At 42.1% G+C, this 25,189-nt stretch overlaps 2 protein-coding genes across 2 annotated transcripts; both read left to right on the forward strand.

The window, feature by feature from the left end:
* Window positions 1-932: 932 nt before the first annotated feature.
* On the forward strand, window positions 933-15,657 carry mtmr7a (myotubularin related protein 7a). The gene is made up of 14 exons (XM_063499366.1): window positions 933-1,079; window positions 1,379-1,501; window positions 1,644-1,806; window positions 2,040-2,197; window positions 2,280-2,408; window positions 4,387-4,521; window positions 8,323-8,455; window positions 9,747-9,856; window positions 11,832-11,957; window positions 12,303-12,352; window positions 12,437-12,637; window positions 12,747-12,881; window positions 13,028-13,154; window positions 14,187-15,657. Exons 1-14 carry the CDS (start codon window positions 1,056-1,058, stop codon window positions 14,520-14,522), a joined length of 1,950 nt encoding a protein of 649 aa, XP_063355436.1. The 5' UTR covers window positions 933-1,055; the 3' UTR covers window positions 14,523-15,657.
* A 2,266-nt stretch (window positions 15,658-17,923) lies between these two features.
* Window positions 17,924-24,583, forward strand: cnot7 (CCR4-NOT transcription complex, subunit 7). The gene is made up of 7 exons (XM_063499396.1): window positions 17,924-18,091; window positions 18,731-18,854; window positions 18,929-19,122; window positions 21,081-21,242; window positions 22,288-22,432; window positions 22,566-22,676; window positions 24,192-24,583. The coding sequence occupies exons 2-7, from the start codon at window positions 18,738-18,740 to the stop codon at window positions 24,321-24,323; spliced, it is 861 nt and encodes a 286-aa protein (XP_063355466.1). The 5' UTR covers window positions 17,924-18,091; window positions 18,731-18,737; the 3' UTR covers window positions 24,324-24,583.
* Window positions 24,584-25,189: the final 606 nt, after the last annotated feature.

Genomic DNA, 25,189 nt, shown 5'->3' on the forward strand with positions numbered 1-25,189 from the left:
TACTTTTTAGTTAGTGATAAATGGTGGTTTTCACCACACATAAATACATATTTGTTAGATAATTCCAGTAAAAATGCTAACGGCACAAACTGGTGTGGAGTTTAGTGACTCTGATTAGTGGAGATGAGGCCTATCAGTCAGCTACTGGCTACAACTGACTCTGCGCAGAGACCTGCCAATCAGAGTGGCCGTGTAAGCATGTTTTTAATGGATGGAAATTGGGCATTATAACATGGGTTTGTGGGAATTGACTTTCATTTTGAACTCCACACCAAGTGGTCATTAGAGGAACTGCAGTTTGTGACACTTCTGTGTTGGCTGCATTTTTGTGCCCCTTGTTGGCCATTTAGGAGAATTTTCTAAGGATTAATTCTGTATAGAAATTGCAGAGGCCCTTGAGGGAATGCTAGATAAGTATTTTCTAAATTGTGGTCTTGGGGCGAGTTTGGCAGAACTTATTTTATAGGGTTTGGAGCCTTTTCCACAAACTATGTATTTGTACTATTCAGTACTACTTATGTCTGTGAAGGTTCTCAGTCATCCAGTCCAAGCTTTGCAAAGAGCTTGGAAAGAAAACGTTCTGGACTTCTGCTTCTTCTTGCTTGAAGACGTTTCACCTCGCTTCAAGCAACTTAAAGAAGTCCAGACGCTTTTCTTTCCAAGCTCCTTAGACTATTCAGTATGACCTGAAACCAGCGCCTGAGTTTTTAAAGTCATCAGGTCAGCATTCACTGAGGTTGTCGCCCTCTGTTGGCCTCTAAAATGAATGATGTTCAGGGCTCGTCTGTGTTAGGTTCACTTTTCAGACACAAAGCTGTTTCCATCTTTTATCTACCGTCTATGTTCATAACCGTGACGGTAACAGCCCGACACTGAGCGGGCTTTAGGACCATGCGCTGAAGTCAGCTCAGGCAATAGCAATATTATGGCTGCTTAACCTGAGAGCTACTGACGGACAGCTCCAACCTTATGAGCCAATTTAACGCCTTTTATAACACTGTTGTGCACATGTTCTAGTGCTGGTAGTTTAGCCGTGGCTGGAAGCTTTGCTGCCGATGGAGCACATCCGACTGCCAAAGGTAACCGCGGGTCTGGCTGCAGTGATTTGCTACATTTCCGCACTGTACCGCCACTGGCGCTCCAGCAGCAAAGCGTCATGCGCACTCTCAGATCAAATCTAAAGTCAAATAAATAAGACAAACATCTGTCTCAATCCAAAGGACGCGTGCTGCTGTGTTCGCCACGTTGGCAGTAAGGTCACTGCTTTGAGGATGTGTTTCTCTGTCAGCTCACACATATGTGCAGCTGTGTCAAACACGCGTGAGATGTGCAGAGGATGAGGCTGTTTTGATGCTGTCCTTCCTCCTCCCCCTTCCAGGTGGAGAATGTCAAGCTGCTTGACAGAATCTCCCACAGAAGGAGGAGGGTGGGCACCCTGTACCTGACTGCCACACACACCATCTTTGTGGAGAACGAGGCCGGAGTGCGCAATGAAACATGGGTAGGGATCACAGCCCGTGATAAGCAGTCTGTTTAAAGAGAAAAAATGTTAAGTGTGCGTCACCAGCAGGCTGCAAGACTAACATTTTGCAATCCTCCAAAGCACACTTCAGTAAATTTGTTTTTTTTTAACCTTTGCTCAGGTACTTCACAGTTTGGTGTGCAGTGTGGACAAACTGGCTGCAACTCCTTCAGGATGCCCTCTGCTTATTCACTGCAAGAACTTCCAGGTTCTTCATTTTATCATTTCTAAAGAGCAGGAATGCCACGATATTCATCTGTCCCTGCAGCGGCTCTCCCAGCCAGGTGAGCTGTGTCATTATGTCAGCAAAGGCTTGGACTGGATTCCTCTTTGATTATCTTCTTTTTTCTTCATGCCAGCATTTCTGTATCACTGTAAATATCCTGCCTCCCTAATCTGCTCATTTGGTCTAGTTTTCATCTCCTCTGCTTTTGCAACACTTTGGCCTTTTGGACTGAAACAAGTTGAAGGTTGTGCTCATCAGCCTTTAGCTGTCAGTCCCTGTTTTGCCTTTCAGAGAGTTATGACGAGCTGTACTGCTTCTCCTATAAGCCAAATGTTGATGACAAGGAGAGACGACAGGAATGGGACTTCTTGGACCTCAAGGCTGATTACAGCAGAATGGGACTCCCAAACTCTCTGTGGAAACTCTCCCCAGTTAACCAACACTACAAGGTCAGTGAGCTGGCCTTAGATGCACATTCATCCTAATATGGACAGCTATGCTTAAAGGTTTGTTTGGTCTTTTTTTCTATAGGTGAGTGACACTTACCCTGCTGACCTGTTTGTACCCGAGAGTGCCACACCACCGGTCATAGTGGGGAGCTCCAAATTCAGAAGCAGGGGCAGATTTCCTGCCCTGTCATACTACTGCAAAGACAATCATGTAAGTTTATTACAGAGTATTTCTCTTTTTATTTTCCATACACTTCTAATCTGCTCCATAGTAGTACAAGGGATATGAAGTGATGCTAACAGAGCTAATATCTCCAGTCCTGCACAACGAAAACATTTTGCAGGAGCTGAGGTAAGAGATTATTTACAGGTATATAAAATAAGTTTTGAATGCTTCACTTGGACCGTTTTAGCCACAGAAGTGACTTATGAGAAAAGTTGATTGGTCTGTTCTTAAGATGCAAAAGTTCATGTTTCACCAAAAGAGAGAGAGAGAAAAGGGGAAACCAGAAAGAAAAAAGGCTTTGAAAGTCTCAAACCCGAAAGCAAACATGAGTCACTGCTGTCAGGAAATCTTTCCCATTTCCATGTGAAAGCAGCATCTTCATGATGATTGGCCGGTAGAGAAAAAGCACCAGATTCTGTATTTAAAGTACGATTTGTCTGAGGTCATGTATTCAGATTCAGATATCTTAATTAATCCCAAAAAAGCGATAGTGGCGACCTGAGAGCAACTTCCTGACAAAATGTGGTCAAGATGGTTTATAATTTATTTTGCCTTCTTAATAAATACATTCTTAATAAATGTGTTTTTTAGCAGGGGTAAGATATGACAGGCTGCTGATGGATTAGGTGAGATATGCTGGGATTGACGTGCTAAACACGGAAGTTAAGGAGTGTTTTCAAAGCTTGTTTATGTTAATCTGACGACGTCTGATCATGTCAGGTTTATGAATGAATCCCACCCTGGGAACCTTTCTATAAAACTTGAGACAAACTTACTGTTTTAGGGCTGGTAATAATGACACTTTCAACAAAAATGTGAATGTATCTCAGGCCAATAGTTGACTGCAGCTGGGTGTGTCACCTCTGCATCCTGCTCAGGTCACTAAAAGGCGTGCTTGTTCTAAAGCATGCCCTAAAAAGCAATAAAGAGATGCGCGATTCTCCTTCAACTCCTTCATCTGCTCGTTGGCTTTGATCTACAATTTCAGATCTAGCACAGACTGAAATATTATTAAGGTTCGGCTTTTTGGTATCGCAATGAAAGCAGAGCCTGTGGCAGGTTGGACAAAGAATGAATGTTGGCAAGGACTTAACTGGGCCTGAAATTATTATGTTGCTTCCAGCTGTTTATAGAAGTCTTTCCTATTTTACTAAAATCCATTACTTATATTAAAAGTCCCTGAAACTGACACCAGATCAACTGGGATCTGACAGTAGATGAGCTGAGTTTAAAGTTTATTAGTTGTTTCATCTATTTCAAAAGCTAATAAAACTCAGTTTTACACAGTACATAATACGTACCGTAGAGTATCAGCTTCGTGTCTGAATGAAGCTTTGACAAACATTTGAATAAAAGTGACCAATTTATGAATCACTTGACTGATGATTCAGCAGGAATGTTATGTATCCCGTGTCTGATATTGCCTTAATACTGTTCCTCTTCTTCAACACGGCCGGGTGTTACAAGTCTGTAAAAAAAGAAAGCAAGACAGATGTCCATTTGGTCATTAAATAACAACATGAATCATTACTGGCTTGGCTTCATATTTGTGAAAGTCGTATATCTGACACAAGAAAAAGCCAAAGTGTTCATAATTTATCTTATTAATCCGTAATTCGACGTTTAGGAGTGCTTTATGTGTGTGAGGTCAGCTTCCCAGGGTTCAGGGTCCTGCTTGTGGAGTTCAGCGCATACAAAGAGCTCCACTTTAGTTCATGTGCCCAAGGGGAGAGCCACACAGTGATCTCTGGCTATTTCCCATGTTGCTATTAAATGTGGAGATATGAGAAACTGTGTGGTTGAATAATTTAAATTGAACATGCAGGGGAAGGAAAAGTACTGTGAATTTCAACTCGTCCTAATTCTCATATATTAGACTGGTTATTGTGCGTGTGCACTGAGTGTTGTGAACTGATGAGGGTGAGTCCCCGTATGAAGCCTAGCTCCTCTTGCTTCCTCGCAGGCTGCCATCTGCCGCAGCAGCCAGCCCCTGTCAGGTTTCAGCGCTCGCTGCCTGGAGGATGAACAGATGCTTGAGGCCATCTTGAGGTCCAATCCCCGCAGTGACTTCATGTATGTGGTGGATACCAGGCCTAAGGTGAGCCCTTTGTATCTAAAGGAAAGGCCTTCAAGTGTTTAAAGCACCAACTGTATATTCAGGTGGGATTTATTTTTCCAGACTGCTCTGCCGGCTGAAGATCTCACAGCAAACGCTTTACAAACATCCCAGATCTCTGCTAGGTGTTATATGATCAGTACTGATGGCAATGTTTCTGCAACATATGCGTTTTATGTAATTTGGCCTCTGAAAGAGTTTGAACTCAGTAGTTTGCTTTGCTTCTAGATCACCATAACTTTGCCTCTACACAGCAAAGCCAATGCCTCCAGTTTTGAAGAGTTAATTCTACAATCCAATGAGCATGAAATAACAACTCCCTAAACAGAGACATCCACTGAAATTCATCATTTTCCCTTTCTTTATATCTTATGAAGATCATGTCTCTATAACTCTTTTTGAACCATGGGCAGCACAGTGGCGCAGTGATTAGCACTGTTGCCTCACAAAAAGAAGGTCCTGAATTTGATTCCACCACCTGGCCGGGCTCTTTCTGTGTGGAGTTTGCATGTTTGCCCCCATGTTTGCGTGGATTCTCTCCACGTACTGTCTCTATGTGTTATCCCTGCGACAGACTGGCGGCCTGTCCAGGGTGTACCCTGCTTCTCGCCCTATGTTAGCTGGGATAGGCTCCAACCCCTGACAAGGATAAGTGGAAGAGAATGGAAGTATGAACTGCTTTATGTTTGGACACTGCTTCAATTCCGTACTCAGACCATTCCACAGTTTCACTCCATGCACAGAAACACAAAAACTTTTCCTGGTAGTACGCACATTCACAAAACCACCTGGTAGTTCATTACTTTTTGCTTTGAACAGAAATTGTGCTATTTGGAATTCCATTAGATCTGCAAATTTCAGTATTTCAAACTGTAAGAATAGTGAGTTTGTATAATTCTCTGATTCCAGACTTCTACACAACAGCTTAAGTAAGGGGAAACCAGCGAATGGTAGAGAATATGGGGTGATGTACAGTCTAATGCCTGCTTTGCCTTGTTTAGTATTGCAATGCTTCTTGATACTTTGGAATGAAAATATCTTATGTGTGCTCTCCGATTAAGTCTCTCATCTTTTATTTCCCCAAGAAATATATTTTCATTGACTCTTTATTCTTTATGCCAACACAGAGGATTTTAAAATGTGACCGTGATTATATGTACAAAAGCACAGCCTCACCTGCACATTGCATCTACAGGATCAGTCCTACATTTGTCTCGATCTATTATTGTCTCTCCATTTGCCCTCTATTTGTTTAATATGCATTTTGAGCGACATATCCTGGTGAAAAACGACTCCCAAGGTTCCTCACAGTGTTATTGGAGGCCAAGGTAATGCCATTCAGAGTAAGCATCTGGTTGATACCATATTTCTAAGATTATTAGGGCCGAGTACAATACTTAGACTTAGATCCTCCCGCGCCGATCGGCGCATCGGGCGACAAGAGAACGCCATCGAACTCGGTCTATCGCGGCAGTTGTTGCTTCATCCCATGACAGTTTGACTGAACGTAAATCTTCAAGGAAAGTCCTCCTCCATGTTATTTTGGGTCTTCCTCGCCGTCTCTTTCCATTCTTCGGGTTCCACAGAACCGCGACACGGGCAGGTCTCGGGTCCGGTAGCCGAAGGATGTGACCGGCAAATCTGAACCGGCGCTTGGTGACTTGGACATGGAGCGGCTCTACTCCCGCACGGCGATATACTTCCTCATTGGTAATGCGATCCCGATATGTGATCTTGAGCAGCCGTCGAAGACAACGTTGTTGGAAGACGTCAAGACGGCGGTTGATCTTTGCAGTTGATTTCCAAGTCTCCGCTGCATACAGTGCCATCGGTATAACAATGGTCTTCAGGAGCCGCAACTTGGTTGATAAAGGCAGTGCGGTGGTCATCCATATAGGTCGTAGTCGTTGAAAGGCTGCCCATGCTTTCCCAATTCTGCACCTAACGTCATGCTCCACGTCCCCGTCACTGCTAAAAGTGCAACCCAGGTACATGAACCTGTCCACCTCTTCTAGCTGCTGCTGCTGATTCACAGTAACCGCTGTGTTTGATGGTGTAGCGTAACCAACTCGCATAATCTTCGACTTCTCACCGCTGATCCTGAGCCCTATCGGTGCTGCTTCGCTTTCCAAAGATGAGGTTGTTTTCTGAAGAGCCCGGAGTGTTGGTGCAAGTAAGGCTATATCGTCCGCAAAGTCCAAATCTGTGAACTGCTGCAGGGGATCACGTCCGGCGACCCCCATCGTGTTCGGTCCAATTGCTCGGCGCATGACATAGTCAATGGCGATGTTAAAGAGGAATGGCGATAGGACGCAGCCTTGTCGCACACCAGTATCGATGTTAAAGTATTCCGTGATGCCGTTGTCTGTTCGGACGCAACAACTAGAGTTGCGGTACAACGCTTGGAACGCGGTAACGAAGTGGTCGGGTACGCCGTAAGACTTGATGATTTTCCAGAGCGTGTCCCGATTCAGGCTATCAAAAGCCTTTTTAAAGTCAACGAAGTTCACGCATAGCCTTTGCTGGAATTCGAGTCTTTGCTCAATAATTGATCTCAGCGTGAATATTTGTTCAATGCAGGACCTTCCACTTCTGAAACCCGCCTGCTCCTCGCGTGGCCGTTCGTCCACCGTTCTCAATAGTCGCCGAAGTAATACCTTTCCGAACACCTTCCCTGGGATGGAGAGGAGGGTGATGCCACGCCAATTATTGCAGTTTGACAGATCACCCTTCTTTGGGAGTTTCACGATGGTACCTCTCGTCCAGTCGCCGGGTACTTCGCCTCTTTCCCAGCATTTGTTGACCAGAGTTGTCAAAGCTCTGACCAGAACGGGGTCGGCGTACTTCAGGAGTTCCGCGGTGATTTCGTCGGCGCCGGCTGCCTTTCCACTCTTGAGAGACAATAACCTCAGTTTTATCTTAATTAAGAAGCAGAAAATTAGAGGTCATCAAAGTCTTTATGTCTTGAAGACATTCCTTCAGATAACTAATTGGTGTGTGTTATCTGGCTTCATAGATAAATAAAGTTGTGTGTCATCTGCATAGCAGTGCAAATGTATGCTACGCCCTCTAATGATACTGCCTAAGAGAAGCATGTATAATGGAAACAGAATTGGTCTCAGCACAGAACCCTGTGGAACTCCATAATTAACCTTAGTGTGTGAAGAGGACTCTTCATTTAAATTAACAAATTAAAGTATATTAGATAGATGTGATTCAAACTACTACAGCACAGCACCTTTAATACCTGCAGCATCCTCTTATCGTGAGTGGTATATCTACCAATTCTGGTATTCTATGGCAAATGCCAATTAAGCTCCATGGTCTGGACAGTGACCTCTGGCCTTCCTCGTGATATCTGATGTCTCGTCCTGCTGATGGGTTAAGGACCTTCTATGGCCCTGTCCAGCTCTGGAATCTCCTCCATGCTCTTCAGACCTGTAAAATAATTCCTGATGTGGGGGGTTTTCTCATTGTTGCCCCTCTAGTGTACCTGTTGTCAATTTAATGAACACCAAAGCAGCCAAAGTGAATAACAGTACCTTCTGCTACCCAACTGACAGGATCAATATCCCAGAAGTTTAATCAACTTGATCTTATAGTCTGATTCTTCCTTTTTTAAGTATAATGGGAGGAGGGAAATAAGTTTTAGATACACTATGTTACTGTAGTCCAGTATTGCTACTATAAGTTGTAAAACCAGCCTCTTTCTGACATTACAGATTGTTGGGATTCTTGAATGACAGCTGGATAAAAAAACTGACAGAATTTTTTTTTTTTTAGCTGAATGCGATCGCAAACCGAGCTGCAGGAAAAGGGTACGAAAACGAAGACAACTACTCCAACATCAAATTCCAGTTCGTTGGGATTGAGAACATCCACGTCATGAGGAACAGCCAGCAGAAAATGCTGGAAGGTAATTACTGTGTAATTATCATTTAGCTATAATGACAGCTTGAGCTGGTTTTTTATTTGCTGTCAAGGCTGTCAAAAATGTTTCACCACATCATATTTTACACAAACGTTCTGGCATTGTCTGTTTAAATTGGCCGCGTCGTCACATTACTAAAGCAGAGCGGGTCCCCCGTGGGGTTTTTTCATATGCAGTCACGCAGAGTGAACTGTGCTGGAATCAGGCCTCAAATGAGCCCACAGGAGAATTTCTGGGTATTGTGCAGGGGTGCTCCTAGGAAGACTTTGAATCCATCTGGGTTTTATTTCAGAGCTATTTTGGTTTCCCGGAGCGGACAAAACCCCGGACATTATCCCCCAAAGAGAGACAGAGGGCGTGAGAATGATGCGATTTCAAGCCTGAAAAGTTATAGCTGCTCTCAGTTGTGATAACGCTTTGCCCACTAGCAGCACAAGGGAAGTCTTTAAATGCTGGAGACAGTGCCTTGCCCTTTCACGTCTGCCCTCTGCCTTCCTCTCTCTGCCCGGTTCCACACTTCAATAAGATTAAGAAGACCCCCCTCGCGCCTGACAGCAAAGCCTCAAACATCTCTTCTTAGTGCAAGTCCACTGTGCGAAGTGTTACAAAACCTTTGAGGCTAAAATGAACCCGTTCACCTGCTTCTCAGTTATCAGCTCTTACAGGTCGGCAAACTGATGTAGTATCAACAAAAACCCCACTTTGTCCACACCTCAGTGAGTAATCTGAGGGTTACAGTTATCTAAAGGTGATTTATGACCATTAGTGTAATATAGTCTCATCAGCTGAGTTCGATTGAGTTCGTGTCACGCTGCCTGTGAGTGAACCTGACGATGGAAAATTTTTTGTACAATAATTTAAATACATTTTTATAATGAAACGACACAGTGAGCCTGCAGCCGTTGGCACTAGAGGGAAAAGTTAGTGCATCATTAAAATGAATAGGATTCATCCTCTGGGGAACCATTACTGTCTGGGCAAATTGATGGCAGTTGAATAAGTGAACTGAAGTGGTTTTATATTGCTCATCCCCAAGTGGCTGTCGCTGGTGTGTACAAAGCCATCGCCAGTGGGAACAAATAACATGAGAAGATAAACAGAATCTGCTTTAAAAAAACAAAATATGCTCGGGTGACCCATATGTTGTCTCAGCGTGCACAGATTCCCTGTAAACTTGTCTCTGCTGCTGTCGGTGTTCTGTGAGGTTTTAATAAAGTCCTGCGATCAGGTATGCTCCGTGTTTCCTGACAGTGAGACAGCTGTGTTGTGGTTACAGTGTGTGAGCTGCGTTCCCCCTCCATGTCTGACTTCCTGGAGGGTCTGGAGAGCTCAGGCTGGCTGAAGCACATCAAAGCTGTTTTGGATGCAGGCATCTTCATCGCCAAGGTCAGTCTGGAGGCTAATCCTCACTGTCTGCCTCACCGTTGTCCTCAATATTGGTTTAGGTGTGGGTTTGTTTGTGTCTTGTATCTTCTGTGTGTCTGTGTGAAACCAACATCATCCATCTTTGCAGGGACGATACGAGAAGCCCTTGAGGCTGTCCCCCAGATTTACACGAATGAGCCACAACCACTGACAGATGAAGTGGTTATCATATTTATCATCTCATTACAATGTACAGCAGTCCCTCTTTTATCACGGGAGTTACGTTCTAAAAATAACCCGCGATAGGTGAAATCCGCAAAGTAGCCAACTTTACTTTTTACAATTATTATAGATGTTTTAAGGCTGTAAAACCCCTCACTACACACTTTATACACTTTTCTCAGACAGGCAGGAACATTTTCACACTTTTCTCTCTAGTTTAAACACTCTCAAAGTTCAAACCTTTGTAGAAAAATAAGTCCAGTATCATAGAATGAAACCAAAGATCAAACCCTGTTTTCAGGTCCAGAACATGCGAATAGAGCAGCTGTGAGAGAATTCAATCAATGGTACGGAAGTGGAGGAAGCAAGAAGAAAGTTTGACTTATCTGACTGTTTTGTTTCGCTTAATGCACCTTATAATCTGACAAATACAGTAACTTCTACCTTCCTTGAGCATGTCCAGAAGTCCAACATTTTGTGCGATGGTTAGCATCTTCCTCTGCCTTCTGGGTGCTACTGCAGGTGTCTTTGACGGTGCAAAACGTTTCATCAGCATTGTTGTGTTTGTTGGGGAGAAAACTTACAAACATACAGTACAGCACTTCAGAGCCACACTGCTAGCAATCGAAGATTTATGTAAATTTGACAAGCTGAACGCATTCTGTACTGTACAGGAGACACAGCACGGAGGAGATTGACTGACAATGGTCTACAGCCAATCAGGACGCAGAACACAATGCGCTGTAAAAGAAAAAAAAAAAAAAAAAAAAAAAGCATGCAAAATTGCACACAAAAAAATCCGCGAAAGGTGAAGCGCGTTATAGCGAGGGACCACTGTAATGCAAACTTTGGTATAGCAAACAAAAGCACTACAACATCACCTGTTGGTTAGTGAACTCGTGTTATGAAGTTCTCAGCAGAGTGGGTTTGTTTTGGATGTTTCAACTAAGAGATGGGCCTGACAGCAAAACTGTATGCTCATTGGCTAACAGCATGTGATTGGCACCAAGCATATTCATAGAATGATCAGTGTCAATAAAATTAACTTTATGTCTTATTCAATATTACCTGAAACTTATTGCTGAACCTATAAATTTAACAGGAAGATGTTCACTGGGGTCAACGAGACAGCGAGCCGAGGACCGTTTTCCCACAGACTCCTATACAACCACGAGTGTTTTGGAAAGCCAACATTGTTGCCCCCCTGCTGGCCATTATAAAGAATGCAGGTTTAAGACACTTCAGTGTTGGCTTCACACTTCAGATCCACATCTTCCTCCATGTTTTATACTGTCTGCACCTCAAAACCACCTTTGTGGTGTTTTTAGCTACAGCAGATTACTCCACGACCACATTTTGTAATGAGACCATCATGAATGTACACAGAACGACACACACAGTGAAACTGATACCGTCTGCGCTGTTGTGGCTTTTTAATAATGTTCCAAATTATCCAAGGGAGAAAGGAGTTTCATTAAAGAAATGGTGTGGGTCTTCTAATTAAAACATCATGATTGTACTTTTTAAATAACACGTCTCTCAGGTTCAACCATTTGAGGTGATACAGCTAAAATTAGTAAAAGGTCAGTATGGGGTACGGGGTTCCTGTGATTAAAAATTATCTGATGACTGGCTGGTTTTCTTCTCACAGCTGTTGTAAAATAGCGTCTGTGTGCAAAGCAGAGGTACGTATAGTGCACAAGTGGAAAATCACCACATCTAATTTTGGACGTTTTATTTGTCTTTCTGTGTGTGTGTGTGTGTGTGTGTGTAGGCTGTTGCAGAGGAGGGGGTCAGCGTCCTTGTTCACTGTTCAGATGGGTGGGACCGTACTTCTCAGGTGTGTTCAGTGGCCTGTGTGCTGCTGGACCCCTACTACAGGACCCTCAGAGGATTCATGGTACATACTGGAGCTTTTTTAATTTAAGATACAGAGTAGGGTTACAGCTCAGTGGTATCATGTTAATATATCCAAATGCATTCTGGCTTTAGATCATAGGGGCTCATACTAGGCTCACGCTGCTTGTTTGTTTAATCCAAAGCAATCTTTACTGGCTAACGTGAAATACACCAAGAAAAATAAATAAAACAAAGAAGCCTCCTTTTGAGAAATCCCCCTGGAGTCGGGGGGAAAATTACCCCACAAAGTGGGTGTGGAGGTTCAGTTGTTCTTCCCGATTGAACCTTTTAATCGTGACTCAAAGTCATCTTGCTTGTGTTTTAACACTTTTCTTTCTGCATTTAGGTTCTCATAGAAAAAGACTGGGTCTCATTTGGACACAAGTTCTCCCACAGGTCTGCCTCTGAAACATGACTTTCATGGCATCTGCTGGATGTGGTTTAAATCTTCTGATTTCATTCCATGCATCTCTTTTCCAGATGCAAACACTTGGTTGGAGACCCCAAAGAGGTGTCTCCCATCATCGATCAGTTGCTGGAGTGCGTGTGGCAGCTGATGGAGCAGTTCCCCTGTGCCTTTGAGTTTAACGAGAGGTTTCTAATCACTATACACAATCACGTCTACTCCTGCCAGTTTGGCAACTTCATTGGAAACAACCAGAGGGAGAGGATAGAGCTGAGGTGAGATTTAAACCTGCAGACACCATGTTGGGAGAAGATTGTCTTTTTGTCTTTCCCCTGACCTTATTCTCATATTTATTTCCCTGTCTTCCATTTGGACTTCACATAGAGTGCATGAGAGGACTCATTCTTTGTGGAGTTATCTATGGGCGAACCGTACAGACTACACCAACCCCCTGTACAGGCCAAACCACAGCCAGACTCAAGGGCTCCTCCGTGCATCAACGTCCCCCTACAGTTTTAAGTAAGTTCTCTCCAACTGCACCAGCTCACACAGCATCACTTGAACCCTGGTATGTGCACTGTAATCAGGAAGATAAACATTATGTGAACGGTAAAGACGTTTATTGAAATTTTATTCTGCTGATGCATTTCTCCTTATCTGTGGAGATTTTGGAAAGGGCTGTACAACCGTTTTGATCATGGGATGCATCCTCGGCAGTCCGTAGAGGATTATCTACGGGCCATCCAGGAGGAGACACAGCAGCTGGAGGAGCAGCTCGCTTCACACACACAGGTAGGACGGGGCTATGCTGATCTGCCACAAGCTTAAAGCCATTTTAAAAAGACCATAGGTGTAACAGAAATTGCTGAAAACCTGATGCTGGCTATAATAAAACAATGTTTTGGAGCTTGCTATGTAGCAGCAGAGTAGTCAGAATTCCCATGTTGATTCCTGTGGTCCTACACACTGTGGTATGCATGTGCAAAGTACTGAAAGAAGGAGGACTTGTCTGATCACATTTTTTCTTTTACACTGACATATGTTGTGTTTACCTGAGAAGAAGATAACATCAGGGTGACCCGTGGGAGGAAGACAAACTAGCTGAGGTGGTGTGATGCTCAAAGGTCACTGGTTACTTTGGCAACCAGTGACCTAAACTTCGCTGCAGGTCACATTCACCCCAACATGGCAGTTATATTCCCTCTTCCAGCAGGATAATGCAGCTCAGCAAATTCCCCAGACCTTCCCAAATTCTCCAGTATGTGCAGCATGCTGAAAAAACCGTAATTCCTTCGAGTAAATTTAACAACCTGTGCACAAAGAAGCCAGCACGCGTGCGACCGTGTCTGCTTCGCGAGCACTGCAGCAGACAACAAATTGAGTTACAGCAAAATTAGCGCTGTTTTAAACGTTTTTTGTTTAAAATTTGGAAAATGAAGTTTGCCGAATTAACTATGAAAGGATATCGTTTGCTGTGTAGCAGTGGATATACTAAAAACTTGCACTGGATTACTTTAAAGCTGAAGAAATCTTTCAAATCGGATATTCTAGGGAAAGTTTTGGAGCCTTTTTATAACTTCTGACATAAATATTATTCCATGCTAATGTGATGCTACAGGTTCTGGAGCCTGTCTCTGGATGGGTCGCAACTGTTTTGACAGCACGGGGGGGAGGGGCTGCACTATATTAGGGAGGTGATTTTAATATTGTGGCTGATCACCGTGCATTCATACTACAAGTCAAAGGAAAAAAAAGAAAATTCCACTTGGATGTTTTTGTGATTATAGAAAATGACTGTTGTCTTCATTTTTACATTATCAATAGAAGATTTCTCAGCTGGAGCAGGAGCAGGAGTGCAGTGATTCCTGCAAAGCAGCCGCCTTTGATAAGAGCCCCACGGTTTGGGCTCCTGGTAACAACCTCGGTCTAGCCAACACTCCTCAGGACTACACCGGCGGCTTCATCACCGGCAGCCCCTGTCAGCCTAAAGGACCAGACAGCATCCTCCTGCCAAAGAGCACGAACCAAATATCTGACGCCAGCTTCTCTAACGGCAGCGACCAGGAGTCTGGGATCGCGGACCTGAGCTGCCGTTCACCTCTCAGCGAGGACAGCACCAGGGATCCGGACTCCGATGAGGCAGCCTACTCGGCTGCCTGAGGACGTGTAGCATTGGGCGGGAGGCGCAATGCTAGCCAGACGTCACCTGAGCGACACTGAACAAACACTACCATTACGTTGATCGTGTGACCCGACTATTGGCCAATTTCAGTGCGGGTCTTATTTGGGTTGCACGATTTGCTTACACTTTTGTTTGCATGCATGGTGGACTTTCCATGTTCCTGCATTCCTTCGTGTTTCCTGTAGCTGACTGCATTTAACCTTGTCTCAGTTAAAGAGTCCAAAGAAAGCTTACATTTTTGGACATTTTAATCCATATTCAACAGAAAGTAGGAGCAAGACTGACTCTCTGCAGTTTACTGTATTTCTAATGATAAGCCATTTAAGTGCTTCTATTTGTTTTTGCTTCTGGTCTTCCGTACGGGTATTCAGTAGATATTTGGCTTTACAATGTAAACACCTTAACAGTGTAAAATGACATGACGTGTGCTCTGAACATAGGCCAGTAATACATGGTATTAGTTAACATTTAATGCTGAAAGAGTGGCAGTGATTCTGATATGTAGCAAATGTAGCAGCACTTCAACCCCAAAGGACTATATTTATGACTGAAGTGAACTCACTCTCCAGGCCACAGTGACCTCAGCTGGGGCTGGGAGTCATTACACTCTAATAACCAGCGGTCAGTGGTTTGTTTTCAGCACCTTGCGGTCCACTCCTGAATGTTTCAGCATATTATAGGATTTCACGGGGTTTTACCGCCAAGGGATGTAAAAGGAAGCTTTTGAAAAGACAAAGTGATTTAATAAACGGCTGTGCAGCGTGTTTCGAGATAAGTGCACGACTGAACTACCGGAGCATGTGAACACACAAACATGGCGCTGCTTAGGGCAGCAGATGACCAACAGAGACTCCTTGAGTGTTTGTGTTATCTCAGCTGTCCAACTGGCAGTAAAGCTGCTTGCTATAGTAGTGTAGTACCCATTATTGTGTTGGTGAACTCCTGCTAAAGAACAGTGCAAAGATTACCAAGCAAAGCATGTGAAAATATTTTTGTACTGTAACCTATTTTTGTCTCCTCTGACCTCGCTTTAAATGTTTGTTTTGTTGTTCTTTTTTCAGTGTCTAAAATGTCTGAGTCATACCAAGTTCTGTCCTTGTATTAAAAAAAATACCAGAAAAAAGCCTTAAAGCGTTCTGATGCTGCCCTCATTTGTTCAGTTGGATCAAGATAGGTTTGCAAAAGTGCTCGAAAGGCAAACTTATGTAAATTTAAGTCAGTTTTCTGCCATATACTTACTTTTTTCTTGTTTTATTTAAGTGGGAATAGAGTCAGATTACAATATTACATTTATAAATGGAGAACAGTGTAAGTAAATACAGCCACTGCACAAAATGAGAGTCTTTGTTAAAGTGTGCTGTTGTTGTGCCATTTGCGTATTCAGGTCACCCGTTCTCCTGATCTAATTTTGCTTCTCTAGTCAGATACTCGAGCAGGCTGCCTCATAAATGCACAGTCTGACATTATTTACACAAAGCAGTAAGGCTCAAATCCTTCATCTGAAAACATCAATATATTTGATGTTTGGACTTAATCACCATAAAACAGATTTGCATTACATCATCAGTCAGGTTAAGTTAATGGCAGTAAAGACTGCCCCTCATTTTAGGGATGAATGATGAAGACTTCAATGTCCCTGTTGTTGCTGAACATCTGCACAGCTGTGCTGGCGGGGAGCCAGACCCCAAAGCGTTGCCACCACCAGCAGTCCTGCTCCATGGCTCATTCAGCTGTTTTTATTTATTATGGGTTTGAGATTTTGGTTTGTCATTGTAGTCTTTACAAAATGTAAAGATTAAACCAAACCTCTACTAAAAACTGAACAAACAGTCGGCTAAGTAAGTAAGTCAAATTTTATTTATATAGCACCTTTCAAGACAAAGATCACAAAGTGCTTCACATAAAATACCAGGGCATTTAAAAAAACAGACAAAAAGTTAACCAAACACAATTCCAAAAAGATGAGTTTTTAGTTGTTGTTTTTTTAAACAACAACAACTCCTGAAGACAGGAGGTAAAGACTGCGGTTGACTGTTGTTGAGGAGATCCTGCTGCTGGAAAAACTCAAACTACAGACTGAACATGAAAAGAGCACGTTTTAAAAGACTGGGACAAATGGTTGACATATAAAGTGAAGGAAGTAACTTTAATTACTAAAAGAGGCAGATTTGGTTCACACTGCAGGCTTAGGACTGTTTATATGTTTATATCTATTTTTTAGTTTTAGATAGCTTCCACTTTTGTTTTGGCGTTTTCCTAATTATCATTATCTTTTTATGTTTAAACAAAGCAAAACAAAAGAAAGTTTTAATAAATTATAATAGGAATAGTAACGCATATTTGTTTACATGATTTATAAAAGGAAAGGGAATAGTAGAGGTGGGCGGATCAATCCAAATATTGATAGTATCTATATCAGCGCTGGTGTTGGTATCAGATTAATACTAGCATGATAGGATCGAGGCTTTGTTTCTATCCCCTAAGTTCAGTATGTAGCCCACTGAATTGCATATATATTATGCAATATATAAATAATATACATGCAATTATTTAAAAAATATGTTATTATTTTTTTTAATATATATATCTCAAACATGCACTATGAAAGATGTCTGAATGTTTTTGTGTTGACTGTGATGTCTGTTTTATTTATCACCTATATCACATTTAATCAACAGAAGCTGACCTACAGTGCTTCAAAGACAGGCATATTTACCTTCCAGGTCACCAATAAAACGCAGTTTCAAATACAACAAAAGCTGAATGGTGTTTTTTGTTTTGTTAACTAATTATTGTGATGATTTAGTGACCATTAAAATGTGTTCAAAATTTGCAAACTGATGATAATTCATTTTCTAAATCATGACACACTGCTCTACTGTCCATAAGCTGCTGGTATAGATTAAAATTATCGGTAATGTAATACGGAACCTTTAAGAAGAAGGTTAAAGTATTCTTAAATGTATGAATGTGATTGGATTAGGAGAATAAAATGCTGCAATATATTTGTCACAATCATAACCAAATTAGTTTTGATTGTGATTCTTTAACTTTCTTTTGTGGTAGAAACCGAACTTTCTTCTAATCATTTTCTAGAATAAACGTTGCTGCTGGGTTGGTCTTATTTTGGTGTTCATACTTTGCTGACAAAAGTAAATAATTATTATTATTATTGTTGTTGTTGTTGTTGTTGTTGTTGTGTTTTTATTTACTGAAATGGATTTTATTCATGTATTTATTTTCATTATACTGACTGGAGCACTAGTGCATATCTAATATAGTAAAAGAAATTTGAGTACAGTTTTCAAGGGCTCTGTGCTTAAGCTATACTTACACACGTATATACGCGAATGACGTTGCTGTGTTACGTGATGACGTCCAGTTGTAGGCTCAGCTATGATGGCAGCCGTAGGTTGACATCAATACGATACTGAATATAAAGTATTTAAAAGTTAGCGGAAACTCCCCCGACACAATAACGTGGAACAAACTAACAGTTTTCTGATAGTACACGCTTAAAACACACACCCGCCCGGTTTGGGGAACGGTAAGTTAACGAAGCTACGTTCACCTTTGCTGTATCAAAGTGGCGCCGAGTGTGTGTCTGTGTGTGTGTGTAGGGTGTGTGTGTGCTTGCACCAGTCTCTTTCATGTTCTGCACACAGTCTCAGTTGTGTGTGAGCTAGCTGTCCACTTGCAGGAGCTGCTTTGTCTCATTACAGAGCTCCTATTCCTCCTGCCCGTGTTAACTAATGCTAGCTCTGCAGCCTGCTAACTGTTGCAGGTAACCTAGCTAGCCGAAGTGCTGCCGAAAACCCGAGCTAATGCGAAGAGCAGTCGGCTAAGCCCGTCCTGCTCATCATGAGGAGATAGCTGCTCCTCCCACTGGTTCCCTTTATGTAACAACAGTTAGCATACATTATACTGGAATAGAAACACTAACTGCGAGTAAAGTTAGCTTCCCCAAGCAGGCTAAAGTTATTTCCTGTGCCCAATATAGAAGCCTCATTTGTTTTCAGGCAAGTGCTGTGTCAGGAATCCTTCTGTGCCTTTGGTTTAGGTGTTAAAGTGCACTTGTTCAGCCCCCTTTAATGTAATATGCTGACCTATGACAGTACACTTATGCACCACGTTGCAGATGTTGTGTTTATATTCAAATACAATTCTGTCTCCTTGCATGGTAAAGTGGCACTATGCCCGCAGCTACTGTGGATCACAGCCAAAGAATATGTGAGGTTTGGGCCAACAACCTGGAGGAGGAGCTGAAGAGGATACGACATGTCATTCGAAAGTACAACTACATTGCTATGGTGAGTGGTGCCACAGTCGCCGAGCCTCTCCGTGCCCACATTCCCGTTGTTCATCGTGACTCGTCTGCTTGCAGGACACGGAGTTTCCAGGTGTTGTAGCCAGACCGATCGGAGAGTTCAGAAGCAACGCTGACTATCAGTACCAATTGCTGCGCTGCAATGTGGATTTGCTCAAGATAATACAGCTGGGCCTCACATTTATGAACGAGCAGGGGGACTACCCACCCGGGACGTCAACGTGGCAGTTCAATTTTAAGTTTAACCTCACGTAAGATTGCAATCCGGTCTGTCTGTCTGTTGTATTCCTGCTGGAGCCCCATAGATGGATTGATCAGCTGATAACGGCCCATCAGTGCGTGCAAATAGTGAAACCTTTCTTGACTCTTTTTTTTTTTAACTACATGTTATACATACGAAGATGCTCCATTGTTTACAGTACTCCTGGCTCGTTCTTAAGCATAATAAACAGACAGCGTTCACTGCTGCTGGAAAGATGGTGCAGAGATGCTGTCTTGCTTGTGAAATACTGTAACTGCACACAGTACTGGGGTTTTGACTCCCTAAAAACCAGCAATACAAAGTCCCCCCAAAATCCTTCTACTGATCAGACTTTATTTTTCTCATATTCAATTTAGATGTGTCCAGATTTGCAGTTAACTCTGCAGTGTGGACATGTTGTCGCTGTCTGGCCCTTCTGACAGTAAGCAAACCGTGCCATGCCCTTAGTTACTACTGTAGTGTGGCACTGTATCCATCTGTCAATACAAAATGTTGAGAGATTTATGTGGTGGGCTTGATCCGCTTTGTGTGAATGCATTTGACAAAGGACTTGGATGTAAAATGAGTTTGTTTCTTTCTGTGTAAAAGTCTCCACTCCAGCTTTAACGGGACATGAATCGTTTCTACACGCAGGCCCGACTGTAAATATTTGGACAGCTTTTGGTCTACGCACTGTTTCAATATGCACACTAAGTTTGAAATAAAACATCTAATACTACACTACACTGCCAAGTCTCAGCTTTAATTTTGAGTATTGCATTAAAACTATAGAGAGAAGTGTGTGAGACAGGGGCCCAGAGTTTTGGTGCTCAAAAGTTATTCACAAAATCATCATGTTTGCAGTTTTGTAAGCGACAGCTTTAAGTTTTTGACTTAAAGGTAGTTGCAGATGCTTTGTAACCTCCCTGCTGATGATCTCCCAGTCCTCAACTGCTCACATTTTCAGCTCTTTGCTGCTTGTGGCAGCTACCGCCACCTTTTGGAGTGGCACTCAATCAGAGGGCTGACTTGGCCAGTCAAGAATTTTCCATCTTTTTACTCTTGTAAGCTTTTTGGTTTTACATAGAGGATTGTTGTCCTGCTGAATAATGAAACATCCAACAGGTTTTGATGCAATTGGCTGAATGTAAGCACAACTCTGCATTCAACTTACGGCTTCTGCCAGCAGTGTAATCATCAATAAACACCAGTCAGCCAGGGCGTTTGGCAGGGTTACCTGCACGAATCCTAACAGAAGCCCTTCGGTGTTAGATGATGTGGCATTTTGTCACAAGCTTTTCCCTTCCTAGAGACGTTTAATCATTTTAATAGAGGTAAATTTTGATTTGATCCAACAGAACATGGTTCCAAAACACTACTTTATTTCTTTTTGTACATTTTTTGCAAACTGCAGCCTGTCAGTGGTGAGACCTCTGAAGTCATGGACAGGGAGCCGTTTCTTGAAGGAAAAACATGTACGCTGCATCCTGAAGTGCATTCATAGTTTGTTGCCTCCATCTATATTTTTTTTCTGCGGATCCACAAAAGACCCAACTAGGTGATTTTGGCAAATCAACTTTTTCTTTTTCTTTTAGTTTTTATTTGAACGGAGGATATTCTTCTAGTACATTTCTGTTTTGTTTTGTGGCTTTCTTTTTCTTCACTGTTTGCAGTTTGGGTACAGTGTGTTAAAAGGTTATATCTCCCTTACATTTTTGTAATATTCATCTAAACCTACTCAAATGAATCCTGAGACTTGGCATTTTAATTTATTACACAATTATTTTTGTCACCCAGAAAAAAGCTGCCCAAATTAAACATGAGTTGATTATCTAATGTTGTAAAATTTCGTACGGCCAGTTTATTTTTCATTCAAGAGCAACATTATAATCCCTAAACTTAAACTGATTACTGACCTGTTACCTAGTCGACTGTCCTTTTGTTGTTTGTGACTTTCTTCCCCTTTAGAGAAGATATGTATGCACAGGACTCCATTGAGCTCCTGACCACTTCAGGGATTCAGTTCAAGAAGCACGAGGACGAAGGCATCGAGACGCTTTACTTTGCAGAGTTGCTGATGACATCAGGTGTGGTGCTCTGCGATGGAGTCAAGTGGCTGTCTTTTCACAGGTATTCTGCTCTGACTTAAAGTTTGCAGTGTCATTAGTAACACTTGTGTTTACCTGCTGCTTCACATCCAGAAACTGGCTTATAGCTATTTTATACACATATGGCAGGAAAGGCAGATTTCCACAATTTTTTTACTCTTTAATAACAAAGCACTTATTAGAAACACAGCGTTTTACCTTTGGTGCACTATCACCGTGTTTGAATATTATATATTACCTTTGTAAAAGCTCTTGATATATGAGTGTTTGAACCAAATTACATGTCTGCTGAGCTATTCAGACATGCTGTTTAGTTTCAAATTGAAATAATATTTGTTAACCTGTGAAACAGTTTTGTCTTGTCTCGTCTTTTTAATAAGAAATGTTACACGGCGCCAAGACTATTTAGCCACAAACGTGTTAACACCAAAAACACAGCACTGTGCAGTCTTTTCTTTGCATGTTGCTTCCAAGCAGCCAGACTTGCTGTCAGGCTTTCTAAAGCTCCTTCAAACTTTTTCTCTGAACACTGACGGCTTTTTCACTGATTTTTTTCGAGCGTTTGTACCTGAACATATTCAGAGGAATGTTTTTTTTCTTTTCTGTTTGTTTGTGAAGCCATTTAACACTGACCTCTGAATCGTCCTAGCATTAAAGGCACCTAACTCAAGAGATGAACCAGTGTTGTAGCCACACGTAACACACTACTTTGCAAAGAACTGGTTTTAACTACTAACTTAACTACTTTGTTACTAGCAGATTCTCACAAAAACACATCATTTGTTCTCATTTTTTATGTATGAAAAAATACCAAAGAGAAAACAAATTGGACAAAAAAACAAAGATTGGGTTTGAAAGGTCACTGATGTCACTTTTATTCTCGTCTAGTTTTCTCAGTTGCCACAATGGAATTTATAACTACAGTGTATTTTTATTTCAATGTTTCTTTGATCTGAAACTCTTAGTTATCTTTGTTTCCTTGGAGACTGAAAGTGATGCAGTATTTGACACCAGCTGCTGTGCTCCTAAGAAACTTTGTTAAAGTGTGTGCTGTGTGTGTTTTACAGTGGCTATGACTTTGGATACCTGATTAAGATTCTGTCCAACGCTAACCTTCCTGAGGAGGAGGTGGACTTCTTTGAGATTCTTCGCCTGTACTTCCCAGTCATTTACGATGTCAAGTACCTCATGAAGAGCTGTAAAAACCTGAAGGTGCTTTTATAAATATTACAGCAGCATGCACGCAGCATCTCCTGCTTTACTAATTTAATCACCTTGATTTCTGATGCAATCCCTCAGGTTTTACTTTGACTACATGCACTGATCTGAAGTGTGTTGCTTTCAGGGTGGGCTTCAGGAAGTAGCTGAGCAACTAGAGCTGGAGAGGATTGGACCACAACATCAGGCTGGCTCGGACTCTTTGCTCACAGGCATGGCTTTCTTCAAGATGAGAGAGGTACGTACCCCGTGTTCGAGAGTGGAGAGGATCTGAATAAGGAACCAGTTTATAATACAGGTTATCACGTTGTCAACCCAAACCTCAGACGTGTTTAATACATGTAGTCAGTTTAAAAACTTCAGTCTCTGAGAAAGGCTGAGAGTAGGGTCAACATGAACATAGAGTTGGGGACACTGTAAAAATGGCTTCAAGTCCTAAACAGTTAATGGAGTACTTTTGTAAAACTGTGATTTAAAATCTGCACTTCACTCACATCCTAATTGTTTGACGACTGATCTGACCATGAACTCAACAGTAAAGTGTTTAATGTCATAAATAATATTCAATTCAATTGAGTTCAATTAATACAGTGCCAAATCACAACCACTGTTGCCTCAATAATACATACAGAGAAAAACCCAACAATCATATGACCCCTATGAGCAAGCACTTTGGCGACAGTAGGAAAGAAAAACTCCCTTTTAACAGGAAGAAACCTCCAGCAGAACCAGGCTCAGGGAGGGGCGGGGCCATCCGCTGTGATTGGTTGGGGTGAGAGAAGGAAGACAGGATAAAAGACATGCTGTGGAAGAGAGACAGAGATTAATAACAGATATGATTCGATGCAGAGAGGTCAATTAACACATTGTGAGTGAGAAAGGTGACTGGAAAGGAAAAACTCGATGCATCATGGGAATCCCTACGCCTATTACAGCATAACTAAGGGAGGATTCAGGGTCACCTGGTCCAGCTCTAACTATATGCTTTAGCAAAAAGGAAAGTTTTAAGCCTAATCTTGAAAGTAGAGATTGTGTCTGTCTCCTGAATCCAAACTGGAAGCTGGTTCCACAGAAGAGGGGCCTGAAAACTGAAGGCTCTCCCTCCCATTCTACTTTTAATACTCTAGGAACAACAAGTAAGCCTGCAGTGTGAGAGTGAAGTGCTCTAATGAGGTGATATGTTACTACAAGGTCATTAAGATAAGATGGGGCCTGATTATTTAAGAGGTTGTATGTGAAGAGCAGGCTTTTGAATTCAATTCTGGATTGAAGTAAGCAGTAGGCTGGTTTTCCCATAGCAACCAGAAAAGTCCCCACCGTGCTGGCCAAACCTAATAATGCACTTTGTTTTTCTTCTCTAGGTTCAGTGCGTTACTCCCAATCATCAGAAAGTAGACATGGCAGTGCACACAGGCTCCGCCCCCTCCTCCCTGCTCTGCTGTGTTTAGTTGTTCTGAAGTCATGTGACTTGAATGATTGAGAAAGCATAGTGTCGACCTTAAATGAAAGCATTACAAACAGTAATGTCTGTTGGAAGGTGTGTTTTATTGTCTTAAATAATTATTCTGGAAAGTTATACCACTATGATATCAATATCACCAATACCAATAACTGATATCGGTAATTTTGGCCCTTTATTTACTTGGTACACTTTGACGTGATCTTTTTTTCACACTTTGACTGTGTGTTATCGTATCCTAACCACTAATCGATTGTATTATTGTGTGGGGTTTTTTTGTAATCCTTCCCACAGATGTTCTTTGAGGATCATATCGACGATGCAAAGTACTGTGGTCACTTGTACGGGCTCGGCTCGGGCTCCGCCTACGTCCAGAACGGAACCGGAAACGCGTATGAAGAAGAGGCTAACAAGCAGCAGTCGTGACATCGCTCCGAAACTCTTCCCATCCTGCACTTCACGCCCAAAATCAGTGCGGCTCTGACGCCAAGCTCCCGAGTGACAATAATAATGGAAGAAGAAAATAACCTACACGTGCATCGTTTAGCAAGCTGTTTCTCAAGTTTCTCATAGGCTCTGCTCACTTTAGACCAATGAATAGGATGGTCCAAAAAAACAAAAGAATCACCGCTGTCCTCACACATGCAAACAACTGCATGTGTTTGAGTTTAGTCTTTTATTCCTAAGAGGCAGCGTAGACGGCGTGTGGTCGGTTCAGTTCAGTTTAACATGCTTAAAAAGATGGGATTTTAGTTTTCCTAAAGTGTTCTGTAGAAATGTTTTGCACTTTAAAGCTCTAACCTGATTTTATAAGGAAAGCTGAAAATGTTTCCGGTGTGTTTGTGTGTCTCTCTGGCCTCTTTGTTGCCTTCTCTATGTTCCCATTTCACATTGTGAACATGTAAAGCTGTACTATCACAACTCTCACCACGCTCAGCCTTAATAATAACTGCATTCTTATCTTTTAACTTTTTAATTTATTGGCATAGACTAGTTGCCCCCATTTCAACACTAAGACCACACAGATTTCCTCTCTGATAGTTGGGGTGTGTTTACATGCGCTTGAATCTTGAGGATTTTTCTAATCGGTCCCCGTTAATGTTAAGTTTATAACGACCCGAGTAAGAGCTAAGTCCACTGTGATAAGCCTTTTAAAGCGGTGCAGACCATAAAGCAAGTGGATGCCATTTCTTTATTATCAGTTGGTCAGAATGGATGTACACTGATGTGCGTGTAAACATCATGGATACACATCACCTCTCCACACGGTCGACCAACAAAAATGTGTTGGG

The sequence above is a fragment of the Pelmatolapia mariae genome, linkage group LG2 (assembly GCF_036321145.2).
Source record: "Pelmatolapia mariae isolate MD_Pm_ZW linkage group LG2, Pm_UMD_F_2, whole genome shotgun sequence".
Taxonomy (NCBI): Eukaryota; Metazoa; Chordata; class Actinopteri; order Cichliformes; family Cichlidae; genus Pelmatolapia; species Pelmatolapia mariae.